Source organism: Pongo pygmaeus, chromosome 6, assembly GCF_028885625.2.
Source record: "Pongo pygmaeus isolate AG05252 chromosome 6, NHGRI_mPonPyg2-v2.0_pri, whole genome shotgun sequence".
NCBI classification, from domain to species: Eukaryota; Metazoa; Chordata; class Mammalia; order Primates; family Hominidae; genus Pongo; species Pongo pygmaeus.
In genome coordinates, this window is record NC_072379.2 from 95,129,536 (window position 1) to 95,143,798 (window position 14,263).

General features: G+C 32.7%; 1 protein-coding gene across 1 annotated transcript in view; it reads left to right on the forward strand.

Annotated features, from left to right (window-relative positions):
* Positions 1–14,263, forward strand: part of PCLO (piccolo presynaptic cytomatrix protein) — a 403,634-nt gene that overhangs the window by 181,710 nt on the left and 207,661 nt on the right. The window contains exon 4 of the mRNA XM_054495632.2: positions 9,392–10,108. Within this exon, the coding sequence (XP_054351607.1) occupies positions 9,392–10,108 (717 nt within the window). The remainder of the gene's footprint in view (positions 1–9,391; positions 10,109–14,263) is intronic.

Sequence of the window (14,263 nt, forward strand, 5' to 3'; positions counted from 1 at the left end):
TGCCTGAGGCTGTGTAATTTATAAAGCAAAGAAGTTTAATTGACTCGCAGTTCCGCATGCCTGGGAATGCCTCAGGAAACTTACAGTCATGGCAGAAGGCAAAGGAGAATTTAGTACCTTCTTCACAAGGTGGTAGGAGAGAGAAAGTGCAGGGAAAACTGCCACTTTTAAACCATCAGGTCTCATGAGAACTTCCTCACTATCACTAGAACAGCATGGGGGAAACTACCCCCATAATCCAATCACTTCCCACCTAGTCCCTCCCTCCACACGTGGGGATTACATTTTACAATGAGATTTGGTGGGGACACAGAGCCAAACAATATTGTACACTGTAATGGGAAACATTTAGGGCAGATGATTCTGGGAAACATAGTTCAACCTAGACAAGTTTACACCCTGCAGAATCGATATACTGATTCTTCCCTGCAAGAAGAGCTTCCAGTACTGCACTGTGTTCTACCACATTACAGGAGGGCTTAACACCTAACCAATCTCTCCCACCACCTGTATCCATTCTGCATTATCTAGACAGTCTAGTGTGACCCACCCTCTATGCATTTCAGACTCCCTAGTCTGTGAAATTATTCTGTCTTTAAATATTATATCCACAATGAGGCTTAAATTTATAAGTGAAGGGATTGATTTTTATCTTGTAACATGTTCTACAAATTTCATTTGGCTGCAGTGTGTTTTAAATGATCTGTCTTCCAAATGCATATTTCTTTGTAATCATAACAAACGTAAAATTTCCCTATGATGAAGTGCTTTAGATCTTTTAAATAAATTTTGTTTTAAAATTCAGTTTTTCATTGTTTGTAGTGCTGACTAGTGACTAACTTAGGCTTAAGTCTAAGTTTTTTTGCTTTGATGTAATTATTCACACATGCAAAATCAATATACAGATTTTATAATAAAGATATACCCACTGGGCACGGTGGCTCACGCCTGTAATCCCAGCACTTTGGGAGGCCGAGGTGGGCGGATCACGAGGTCAGGAGATCGAGACCATCCTGGCTAATACGGTGAAACCCCGCCTCTACTAAAAATGCAAAAATTAGCAGGGTGTGGTGGAGGGTACCTGTAGTCCCAGCTACTCCGGAGGCTGAGGCGGGAGAATGGCGTGAACCCGTGAGGTGGAGCTTGCAATGAGCTGAGATCACCACTGCACTCCAGCCTGGGCAACAGAGAAAGACTCTGTCTCTAAAAAAAAGAAATAAAATAAAAAGATATACCAAAATACACCTCTATAAGAGTAGAGGGATGAGAACTGATTACATTTTAAAAATTAACTTGACACACATACAACATAAATGATATATTTTTAAAACTTTTGATTATTTTTATACCACACTTATAATACATAGCTATCAGCCTAAAACTTAGTACACTAGAAAAATTAATCACAAAAAATGCTATGAACCCATAGATAAGCCTTTCTTCTAAGTCTTATATTTTCGCTAAAGTTAGCTAAAATCAATGCATTAAGTTGTATGATTACCCATAAGTTTAGTGCATCATTGGTTACCAGTGAGAAATCAGCTGTGCCTTTGGAGTTGTCCTTTATACACACGCTGGTAGATGATCAGTTAATCTAATAACTCTGATTAAACTCAGATCAGGTAGACTACTTGGTTGAGAATCACACAGTGGCGTGATCTCAACTCACTGCCACCTCCAACTCCTGGGTTCAAATGATTCTCCTGCCTCAACCTCCTAAGTAGCTGAGATTACAGGTGCCCATCACCACACCTGGCTAATTTTGTACTTTTAGTAGAAATGGGGTTTCACCATGTTGGCCAGGCTGGTCTCGAACTCCTGACCTCAAGAGATCTACCCACCTCGGTCTCCCAAATGCTAGGATTACAGATGTGAGCCACTGCACCCAGCCATATATATCTTGTAAAAGAAAACTAAGCATATGATTTTCTTCAGATCTGTTAAAATTGTGTTAATGTAATAATTCACAGGTATTTAAATTAGAGCAAGTTTTCATTTACATGTTATTTATGTAATAGTATTGAAAAAATTGAAAATTCAGAGATTGTTAGTTTCAGAAAAAAATATATGAATTATGATAAGAAAGCAACCAGAATCATCATTCTGGTTTAGTAAAAATTAACACAAAAAGAGTATCAATCAAGAGTATGAAATTATATTCTAAACACAGTTTTAATATCTGGTTGTAATATACATAATTTTAGTTGGCGTGTTGCTATTTATGGAAATATCTGTTAATGTATTTTACATTATACAGAAACCTACATTTCAAGTTTTTTGTTTTTTTTTTTTAATCTGCCTTCTGCTGAATGCAAGTTTCTAATGAGGGAAACAAAGAGACTTCATTTGTTATACGGAAGTGTGAGGTCTTGCAGAAATAAGCATGCAGATAAGAGATGGATAGGGACATGACCACTAATCAACTTAGACCTAGGAATGATAACTCTAGTACAAGTTCCTAACAGTACCTGTATTCTATTAGGTTGTATTATTCATTTATATTCTCCAATTCAGCAATTCAACTGGAAATTAGTATTTTATGTTGACTATTTTTATTTCTCAACACTGTATTCATATACATATTTATGTTCTAATATAATTTGATATAATCTTATGTCTGTATATGAGGAAGAACCTCAATCATTCATTTATGTATTTTGAACATGAATTATTCTGTTGTCAGTGGTTTTAAAAGAAACAAAATATGAATGGCTGCACAGCCTCGGTAAAAGAATATAATGATAAAAGGACCTGACACACATTTCATTTATTTTTTGAAGGGATGGAGTAAGCATAGAAGTATCACAAATACATCATTATGTATACTTATAAACTGCAGTCTCAGGAATGATTATAGATTTCTAATGTCCTGATCTTGTAGTCTGAACAATTGATTGTGTAGTCTGGAAAAAGAATGTGTCAACTGTGAATTCAATCTTTCTCCCTTTTGTAGATGTCATAAAGGGAATGAATTTATAACTAAAAAAACCAATTATCAGAATGTCACATTGAATTGTAAGAATGCGTGGATCTGAGTTGAATAGAACACCATATTGCCAAGATTGTAAATAACACTGATAAAAATGACAAGTTATGGGTAACATTGCTCCCCAATTGATGTATTTCTCAATGAGCAAAAAGGTGAATTCTAAGCAGTTTATAGTACCAATCTCCTTGATTGCTTGGATTTCTTTACAGCATTTTGAGACATGACCTACCCAGTCTTTGACTACATACTTCTATGGGTGGAAATGATATAAGCTTCCTAATCACTTCACTTGATCTTTAATGAAATTTCATTTTAAGGTAGTGTTTGGAATATTTCTCCAACACAAATATGAATGTTCACGTAGGTTTTGTGACCACCATTTCCTTACCATTTTAAGTCTAAAAGCAAACTTTCAACCTGTTCAACCTGCTGCAAGTCTTACTATTATGCTTTGGAAAAGATCCTTAGAAAAATAAATAGGCAGCCCTGAAGTTCTGAGATTCTCCTTAATGGTATTGTTGCTATAGTTACAGCTGAAATGTTGTATAAAGCAAATTGCTTATTGATGGAAAAATGCTGAGTGGCACAGTAGCATCCCTTCTCTGGGTTTTTATTGCCTTCATTTTCTACTTTGCTTCTTAAGATGAATGGATTTTTTGAACATTGTTTTGTTTTGAACAAGCTCTCATGAATTGATGTTAAAATAAGTATGTTTTATTAACATGTACTAGCTGACAATTGAATAAATTTGAGTATTTTCTGATCAGTGTGGTGTTATTTTACATATTCTACTTGTCAGAATGTTTCCTACTTGGAGATGAATTTTGATACCCTGATTATTAATGTTATAGCACTGAATAAACGGTGATTGGCCTCATAATTTGGAGGCCTCTGAGTTTCTTTATATTTAATGATAACATAGATGAAACATAAACTTTTATTGTTTTATACCATTAGAGGATACTTATAATAGCATATTCAAAATATATTTTAAAATCACTGGAAAAAAAATGGAAGCAGTCTTAAAGCATCCACACGGATGATTAGCATGTTTTTTTAAAAGCCTCCTTAAGCATCTATATTTTGTATTTTTTTATGTAGTAAACTCAGTAATACAATAGAGATGTTCTCAGTACATATATATATATGGTTGGTGCAAAAGTAATTGTGGCTTTTTCCATTAAAAGTAATAAACAAATTTGTATTGGAGAAATCTTGCAAACAGTACCTTAAAATGAAATTTTATTATATATATCTATATATCATATATCATATCTCATATATTATATATTATATCATATATAACATGATATATATTATATATCATATAGATAGATCTATATCTATACACATATAGAATGAAATTTTATTTTATATATATCTATTATTTGATATAATAGACCACCAACAGTTTTATGTGTGTATATACAGATGTACACACACACACTCACACACACACATACACACACGCACACATATATATACACACACACACATAAAACTGCTGGTTGTCTTACTATATTTTAAGAAGATATTTCAAAGATAAAACTATAACTCATTTGATACTTAACCTTAAGGCAAAATATGAATAATCATGTGTATCACAATTCTAACTGTTACAGGAAGAGTTAATGCTATATCTGGCTAAATCTTTTCAGCTAGTAAAAGTCATACATGGCATTGATACATTGAGTTGTTACGTAAGTGAAATAATTTTGTTTAATTGACTTCCAGGTTGCTACTGGACCAGAAACAATATGAAAATGTCATGGTGTGGCTATTTAGGAACTAAGAGTATAGATAACATCTTTTGGAACTATAAATAAAATATTTCTTAATCAAATTCCTGAATACAGTGATACAAAAATCTTTGGATTATTTTTGTTAAAGAATGAAAAAAAATTGTGGCCTACAGATGTTTAGGTTATAGAGTATTTCCAAAATTTTGGGAGAAGCAAATTTTTCTGGTCAGTTTGTTTATAGCTGATGATGATATGGTAATGATGATGACCCATATTGTCCAAAATAAACTTTCTTGGAAATTTACTGTTATTTCTTTTTACTCACTCTGAAAAACCTGATCAATTTTTCTTTTCTCATTTCCTCTTTGTATTTTACCTAGATTCTGCATTTTCCTCCAATGATAATCCTATGCTCCCCCTTAATAAACAAAATTTGAATTTGTATATCTAAAGAAATATAAAATTTTTGGTGTTACTGTAGGGCTTTGTTCTCTTTCAACTCTTTATTGACAGACATTATAACTTCCTCTGCTTGCTGAATTTGTTGACATTTTATTTTTGGTTCTAGGGCTGCAGAAAAGAGAAGAGACACATATGAGACCACCAGTTTAGCATTTCTAATTGTTGAAAAACATACTCTTTTGTGGCTTATAATTTATCAAATTCCTTATGTTTCAAACTAAATTCCTCAGATAATCCTGTTGTATTCATTCCATCCTTTCCATTTCCTCTAATAGTTTCTTTCTGCCTCTAGATTTAATTTTTACCAACATAGGTAGGTAACCACATTCTGCCCGACTGATCTTAAAGAAGCAGATTTTACTCCTTTACAGAAACCTTCACTGGATGCCAGTTTCTTCTACAAAATGTCTAGTTATGGCAATAAGTGCCATTTATTTGGGAATAATTGCCACCTAAGAGAGAATCTCAACTTGCCTCTTCAACCTTATCTTCCATTACCTTCTTACAGCTAAACAACATGTTTATTGTTTAATTTTTATCTAGATTTGGTCAAATCTAGTGTTTTTAATCATTGACTTTTTGCAGGCATATGTTATATGATATTTGCTGTGCCTCATCTCTTAACTTAATGATTGAATTTCAATGTGAATGAAATAAGGCCTTAGCCTGATGTATTTACATTTTGACTGATTGCTATCAAATCTGAATAGACATTTTCATTTCATATTTCTATTATGTCAAATAGTGACAAGACATATTTTTGGGAAAATAGATTTATTTCACATTCACAATTTATTAACATACCTATTTTAAGGCCAAACCTTCTTGGAAAATATCTAACTAGAAGTGGTATCTCTCTCTTCTGCATTGCAACACAATATCTCTGTCTCTTTGTTTTTACTGCATATTTAACTTATTTTCACCCATGCTTTATTTCTTCTACTTGAATGTTGGTTCTTTGATGAAGTAACCTTTGCATATACACTTTCCAACCAATAGATATAAACCAAATAGTTACATACAGAATAGATATATGAATGAATTATTTTGTCATTATTTGACGTAATAGAAATATCAGCTCCAAATTAATTTTGGTGACAATTAGTCAGAGTGTAAGTTCAAAAGAATTAGGCTGGCTGCCTTCTTTCATTCACAATGAAAATTAGTCATGCACCCAAGAGACTGGGTATAGCAACATTATGTTAAAAATAATTGCAAAATAGCAATTATTTAAAATGCTAGGTTTAACTGAACATGGATGGCAATTTAAGCACAACATTAATTTGAAATAGCCAATGAGGCTCTCAGGATAAGATCTCTTATCTCTCAGATTTACACTATTGCCTTCTGTTTGCATTACAAACCTTAGTAGTTTAGTGGTTATCACCACTTTATAGGTTTACCAAGCATTACTTTAAAATGGGACAATGAAATATTTTATGTGACAAAATACATTACATAGATGATACCTTTTATCCTCATACCTAAATTTCAAATTATAGGAAAATAATGAATATACTACCTTGAAATTATTGCTATGTTTTATTTTCTCAACACATTTTTCTTGTGCCAAAAGCCATGTACCATTGTGGCCTCATATGCTGTAAAGTAGCAAGAGATGGCAATTTTGTAAGAATAATTTGTCCCTGTCTCAAAAACTCAGATAGAATAGTCACACTTTTTTAAATGACAAAAATTTCCAATGACATGAAACCTATATTTCCGGTATATTAAAATTTTCTAACTTATTTATATTAGAACATGGCCTATGGAGATGCTTAATACACACCTGTATTTCGTTTTTAGAATCCATGTGGCAAATCAGCACATTCATGTCTGTTTTTGTGTTTTAAAAAGTCAGGCTCTGGGGCTGGGCACGGTGGCTCACGCCGGTAATCCCAGCACTGTGGGAGGCCAAAAAGGGCAGATCACAAGGTCAGGAGATCTAGACCATCCTGGGTAACATGGTGAAACCCCGTCTCTACTAAAAATACAAAAAATAGCTGGGTGTGGTGGCGTGTGCCTGTAATCCCAGCTACTCAGGAGACTGAGGCAGGAGAATCTCTTGAACCCGGGCGGCAAAGATTGCAGTGAGCTGAGATCAAGCCACTGCACTCCAGCCTGGTGACAAAGTGACACTCCATCTCAAAAAAAAAAAAAAAAAAAAGTCAGACTCTGAATGAAAATCTCTTAAGATGTGGCTCAACCAAGTAATTGTTTTTAAAACCATGTTATAGATTAAGATTGATTTTCTGTAGGTATTATGGAAGTTCTTCCTTCAGGGACTGTTCAACACAAGAGCTAGAACTTTTAGCATTTGACATAATGAATCAAATCTTCTTTCCAATGACTTTTATATAAAGACATTAATTAAAGAAGGCACACAATTCACTTCAGAGCTCCTTAGACATGAAATTAACAAGAGAATTGATATTGAGTGATTATATACACAAAAAGCAAATGAATCCATATATATCCTAATATTTTATTGGCAGCATTTTACCACATTTACAGAATTGACTTTTGTCTTTACTCTTTTAGATCAGCAAATAAGAATTATAATGGCTTACAGATTGCAAAATAATTATAGTTATTGAGCAACATTGTTAGTTTCTAAAGTAATTAGAACCTGAAGTAAGAAATGAAACTTAGATATCTTTTAGTATTCTAGAGCAATAAGTGATTTTTTTATCTAAAGACTTTAAGATAAGCAACTAGAAAGAGTGAGCCAGCATGAAAAGCAATTTGAAATTGAACTTCTCAGAGCACAAGGTAATGCATGAAAGCAATATTATTTGTATGACACTCTAACCCTGTGCCTTACAGAATGGATACACATTCAATGGTAACAATTAGAACTACATACACAGCCTTTACTTTTTAACATTAGAATAGATATAATGTAAGAAAAAATGCAACACACATCAATCAGGGAGGAATTCTTTAATAGTATTATTCTAACATAATTTGTCTCCTAGGTGATCATTTGTTCTGTATTCTTATCAGAGAGTAGTTTTTAGTATTTAGTTTGCAAAAATTATTAACCAGTTTATCAAAAAGGCAGGTCCTCCTGTTTCCTCTCCTAGGATTCTGCTAAAATGGTTTTTGGTGTAGTTCCTAGGAATTTGTGTGTCTAAAGACCCTATTAGTTGATTTAGTGCAGGTGACCATGGCTTAGACACTGAAGAGCAGCAATATAAGAAAATGTTTGGCCAAGCACAGTAGCTCATGCCTCTAATCCCAGCATTTTGGGAGGCCAAGGCGAGCGGATCACCTGAGGTTGGGAGTTCAAGACCAGCCTGACCAACATGGAGAAACCCCATCTCTACTAAAAATAAAAAATTAGCCGGGCGTGGGTGGCGCATGCCTGAATCCCAGGTACTCAGGAGGCTGAGGCAGGAGAATCGCTTGAACCCAGGAGGTGGAGGTTGCAGTGAGCTGAGATCGCACCATTGCACCCCAGCCTGGGCAAAAAAAAAAAAAAAGAAAAGAAGAAAGAAAATGTTTTAATCAGCAAATCAGAACACTCAGGGAAAAAGATACCAAATAATTGAGCCTTGGAGTGCTTCTTATTCAATTGCATGAGGAAATGTGATTAGTATTAAGAATGAAATTATGTTCATAATCTGGAAGCAGATAGAGAATTATGCACAAGTGATTCTTGAAAACTGTCTATACCTATAAAGCTCTACTCTGAAAGGTAGAACTATATTTGGCCCAAGTCAAGAGATAGGCAATAATAAGCTAAATCCTAAAAGAACTTTTGATTAATTGGTTATTATAAAGATAATTATTATGAAATGTAATAGTCTTTGAATAAATTTTGGATGAAAATACTAATTTTGAAGAAACCAGGCCTTAAAATAATTTTATTTGGAACAAATGCAGATTTTTTTTCTTCCTGAAAATGAATATTTCTCTGGGTCCATGTTTAATGCAATTATTTCTTTTTCTTTTCCTCATTTAATGAGGATAGTGAATTGCTAGTCTCTAGAAATTCTATACATTTTTACAGTTCAAATAGCCTTTTTGTAAAGTTTTAAAAAATTACTGTGTCATTGGATTTGGAAAACAGTGACCCACCTTCTCCATGTACAAAAACAGCAGATAGGAATTGCCAAATTTTCACTTTGGTAAAATCACAGAAACAGATACATTATAATACATTTAATCTGTTCATTGTAATTTTTTTTCACAGATTCAAGAATGGCTGTGTTTAAATTGCCAAACCCAGAGAGCAATATCAGGACAGCTTGGAGACATAGGCAAAATGCCACCTGCACCTTCAGGACCCAAAGCATCTCCCATGCCTGTTCTTACAGAATCATCGTCTCAGAAAACAGCAATGCCTCCCCAAGTAAAATTAGTGAAAAAGCAAGAACAAGAAGTAAAAACAGAAGCTGAAAAAGTCATTCTGGAAAAAGTAAAGGAAACACTATCAATGGAAAAAATTCCTCCTATGGTAACCACAGATCAAAAACAAGAAGAGAGTAAACTAGAGAAAGACAAAGCTTCAGCTCTTCAAGAAAAAAAGCCACTCCCTGAAGAAAAAAAACTAATCTCTGAAGAAGAAAAGATACGTTCTGAAGAAAAAAAGCCACTCCTAGAAGAAAAAAAGCCAACCCCTGAAGACAAAAAGCTACTCCCAGAGGCAAAAACATCAGCCCCAGAAGAACAAAAACATGACTTACTTAAATCTCAAGTACAAATTGCTGAAGAAAAGCTTGAAGGCAGAGTGGCTCCAAAGACAGTGCAAGAAGAGAAACAACCACAGACCAAGATGGAAGATTTACCATCTGGCACACCTCAGAGTTTACCTAAAGAAGATGATAAGACAACCAAAACAATAAAAGAACAGCCACAGCCACCATGCACAGCAAAACCTGATCAGGTGGAACCTGGGAAAGAAAAAACAGTAAGTTAAATTTTACTAACTTCTCACACTCTCGTGTGTGAAATTACTAATTTTTAACCTAAGTATACAAGTTGCTCGATGGTAATTATATAAGCGAAGTTCCTCAAACAATGAATGACATTCTTAAAGAAGTATAACACTTGTTTGACTATAATGAAGAACTTTGGTCTTTTCACAGCTTTATGAAGTTTACATAAAGCATAAATACCACATTTATTTCCCTGTTTCTTATGCCTATCAAATAATCTATCAAAATCATATAGAGTGATAAAGAAGTTATCTAGTTATATTTATTTTCTCTACTATGGACATAAAAATCAATATCCCCCTTTAACATAAAATAATGTGTCTTTATGTAAGTTTCTGTTTACTTAACCATTTGTTTACATAAGAGTCAACAAGGTTTTATTTAATGTGTGGTCAGCCATAAAGTGATTGCAAAAAAAAAAAAAAGGAAAAAGAAAAAAGAAAAAAAAAAGACATAACTAAAATCCAAAGCAAAAGTCATTCTAAAATTTCACAAAGCAGTTTAATATTTAGCATGATTTTTAATATAATGTATCTGTTAGCAGTTTTATTCAATGTGTTTAATATTGAAAGGTTATTTATAATCAGCATAGTTTGGAAAAATATTCTTTTCTTTTTCTTTAATGGAAAATTTTCATTTAACCCATTTTAACCAATATTTTCACAAGCTGTTACATCCTTTTCAGAGGAACTCTGATATTTTTGGAGCTATAAGAGATCTTACATTAGACTTAATTGAATACGTTTAATTCACAGAGGACAGCAATGACTTACCAGGAAATTAAATAATTTAATAGTATTAAAATTCCAACTAGAAACTATAGTTTGTTTCACTGTGATTCAATTGTGTTTTCTTTACAGTTTTAACACATGCTTACCAACCCATCTCTGCTGTCTGATGCATCACACATTATCTAAGTAAATCCTGGTCTCCTTTCATTAAATGAGTTTGATCAGAGTCAAAAAGATGCCTATATATAGTCTCCATTCTAATGACTGAATCTAGCCACCACCACCACCACCAATTGCTTCTTCCAGCTAACCTTTGCAGAGCTTGATGCTTGGTACTGTTTGTCCCTTTGTGAAACTTTCTGTGGCTTTCATGGCCCTCTACTTTCCTTCTCTTTGTCTTTCTGATCATACTTTATGAAATCTACTTTGACTATCTCTATGATTTATCTTTGCGAAGTCCAGATGATTTTCCTTGTTTTGAGTTCTGTCTTTGTTCCTCTTATGGGAGCTACATGAACAATTTTTGAATCCACTTATGTACCTCTTGTCCCTCTTTTGAGTGTCAGACCTGCATTTTCAAGTACCTAGTCAGCAGTTCTACTTCAAAGCCTCTTTGTAAATGCAAACTCAATATGTCTGACTCTTTTCCACTTCTCTGTAGAAACAGTTTCTGCTTGTAGCTTTCTATTTCACCATCAAGCACCTGTCTCCTGTCTCCCAGTTACTAATCTTCTGAGTGATTTCAGGTCTCTTCTTACCTGTCCTTTGTTCTCCACAATGAAGGTATCACACTTCTGTCTATTAACTCCTGTTCCTCAGGGCACTACCTTACTTACTGCTTTCATGACCTTTTGCCAGTTATTTGAGCAATCTAATTACTGGTTAGAATGCCTTCCTTTTCTCCCTTCTCCATTTTATAGCTGTCAGGTAAATGTTTTCTAGGGTTCAGATAATTTAACTCCATCACTCAGATGTTCCTAACGATTCCCTATTGTGTTTTAAATATATTCCAAACAAGAAGTTTTCAAATATTTTCCTGAATGCAGTACTTTTTTCTTTTATTTTATAACTTTATCAATTTCTTTTTATTATACTTTTTCTTTCATTATACAACCTCAATATGTGTATATGTATTTATAAATTTTATGTATGCACTATTTTACTAATATTTACCTTATAAAACATTCACAAAGAATAGAGAATAATTCAGTGAAATAAACTAAAATTACTATTGTTATATTTATTTAAATGCAGATAGTAAATACAGATACATTTGATCACCTTAAAAAGTGTTTAATAATGATATTTTAGAGACAGCACTGATTATGTTTTAATATTTTTTAAGATCTTGGTGTAAAATTTTATGATACAGTTATTTGAAATCCAGCTTCAAAGTTAAGCTTATTTTGATACTTTGATGTTCAGTTTTAATGGCTATTCAGAGCAGAAAAAAAGATAATTAAAAAGGATATGCTAGCAATGAAAGAAGTAGCTCACAGTTTGTTCTCACTATGTATTGCTACCTTTTTTTTAAAGTGCGGATTGGAAACCAATTATGAAAAAAATAATTGGCAATTGCGCAAATAAGTGTAACCTTCCTTAATACCAATCATTTGTGTTTGTTAACTGTCAGAAAATGTGGGGATTTTAAAATACTTTTTCAACAAATGATTTTAAAACCCATTGCATTTCTTTGTCTAGAAGGTTTTTAAACAGATTGAAATATTCTGTTTTAAAGTTTGTTAAATAAGCAGATACGATAACTTTTAAAAGTGACATGTTATTTTGTATAGCATAATCATATGATAATTTCCAAATATTTATCTTCAAAGAGCTGTTTCCACATTATAATTTTCTCAAAGAAACAGGTATTGTTTATTTTGCTTTAAATATATAATACCCAGCATATTGCTGACAACTAGTGTTTATTTTCTTGCTATCTAATAAATATTGTATTACTGAAAAGCACTTGCAGTCCTCTATTTTTAAGAAAAGATCAAATCTTCACGTTCTACAGCTTTTTAACTAATTTTCCATGAGGTAAACAGTAAATATCTGTGTCATGGTCAAAAATAATGTCATATTCTCTGTCTCAGTACAAAATAAATGTTCTTCAAAATATAAAGGTCTTATTAGTATACAGTGTACTACATCAGTAATATCTTGAGGCAGTCTGTCTAATTCTGGCTTACTTGTAATTAATAAATGTTTTTCACATGTACTGCCATCTCCCTAACCTTATTCTTTAAAATTATAATTCCAATCAGAGAAATTACTTCTTAATTTTTAATATTTTTTGTTTAAAAAATATACATTTTTTGAATTAAACAAATCACTCCACATTGAGGCTATGTCTTCCTTGGTACATTTTTCCTTGAGGGTTCACAATAGTAATTCTTAAAATATTTTATTATTAATTCAAGAGAAACAGGGAATATTATGAACTGAGTATGTAAAGAAATCTCCATAGTTGGGTTATATTATTATTAGATCTTTTGCTACTTAATTTGTTCTAATAATTTTTTCCCAAACCTTCCACAATTATTTCTTTATTTCTTCCAACAACATTTGCTGACAAAGGAATGTAGTTTCATTTGTCACTATATTGATTCCACATATTACTTTAGTCATTTTTTCATGGCCAAAAATAAAAAACATTTCCCCATCTGTTATGTGACTTTTCTTATTGGGGAAGAAAATTCAAAAGAAGAGTCCAAATGGTTATTATTGAAATTAGTGAAAACTTATAAAGTACTAGAAAACTTATTTGCTGAAAATTACAGAGGTTTGTGATAGTGTCATAATACCAGTGGCTTTGATTCAAAGCACGTTCTATATTTAGGGTAAGGTTTGTTATTAGCAATAACAGATGCAGAAACAGATTTCAAATAGCTTTCCTGATAATGTCAAGCATTTTTTACTAACTTCAAGTCAGATCTGATTTAATTTGATGATCACTGTTCTCACCTTGTTATGAAAACTGATGAAAAGCTTGTAACAATATGAAAAGTGTCAGCTTTCTTGTGAGTGCATGTGTGTATTTCTTACATTACTAGTTTGATCTTTAACAAATGATTTTTTTTGCAGAAATTTTTTCTACTACTTAGCTATTATAGGATAGCTGGTTTAGTTAAAACTAGGTAATCTATTGTAACTACAAACCATAAGTCTGCATAACTGAACAATAAACTTCAACGTAAAGGTGAGCAAGTGAAGTGGTTGCCTCACTGTTACTTCTCTTTATAGTTGGTTTCCTCATTATAACTTCCAGCCTTCTCCCAGGATTCCTCACAAACCATGTGACCAACTGACATGATAAGTGAGATAATAGTATTGTCCATCTATTGATTAAATATTAGTGCAGTTTAATTTATCCTCTATTTTGGATTTAAAAAT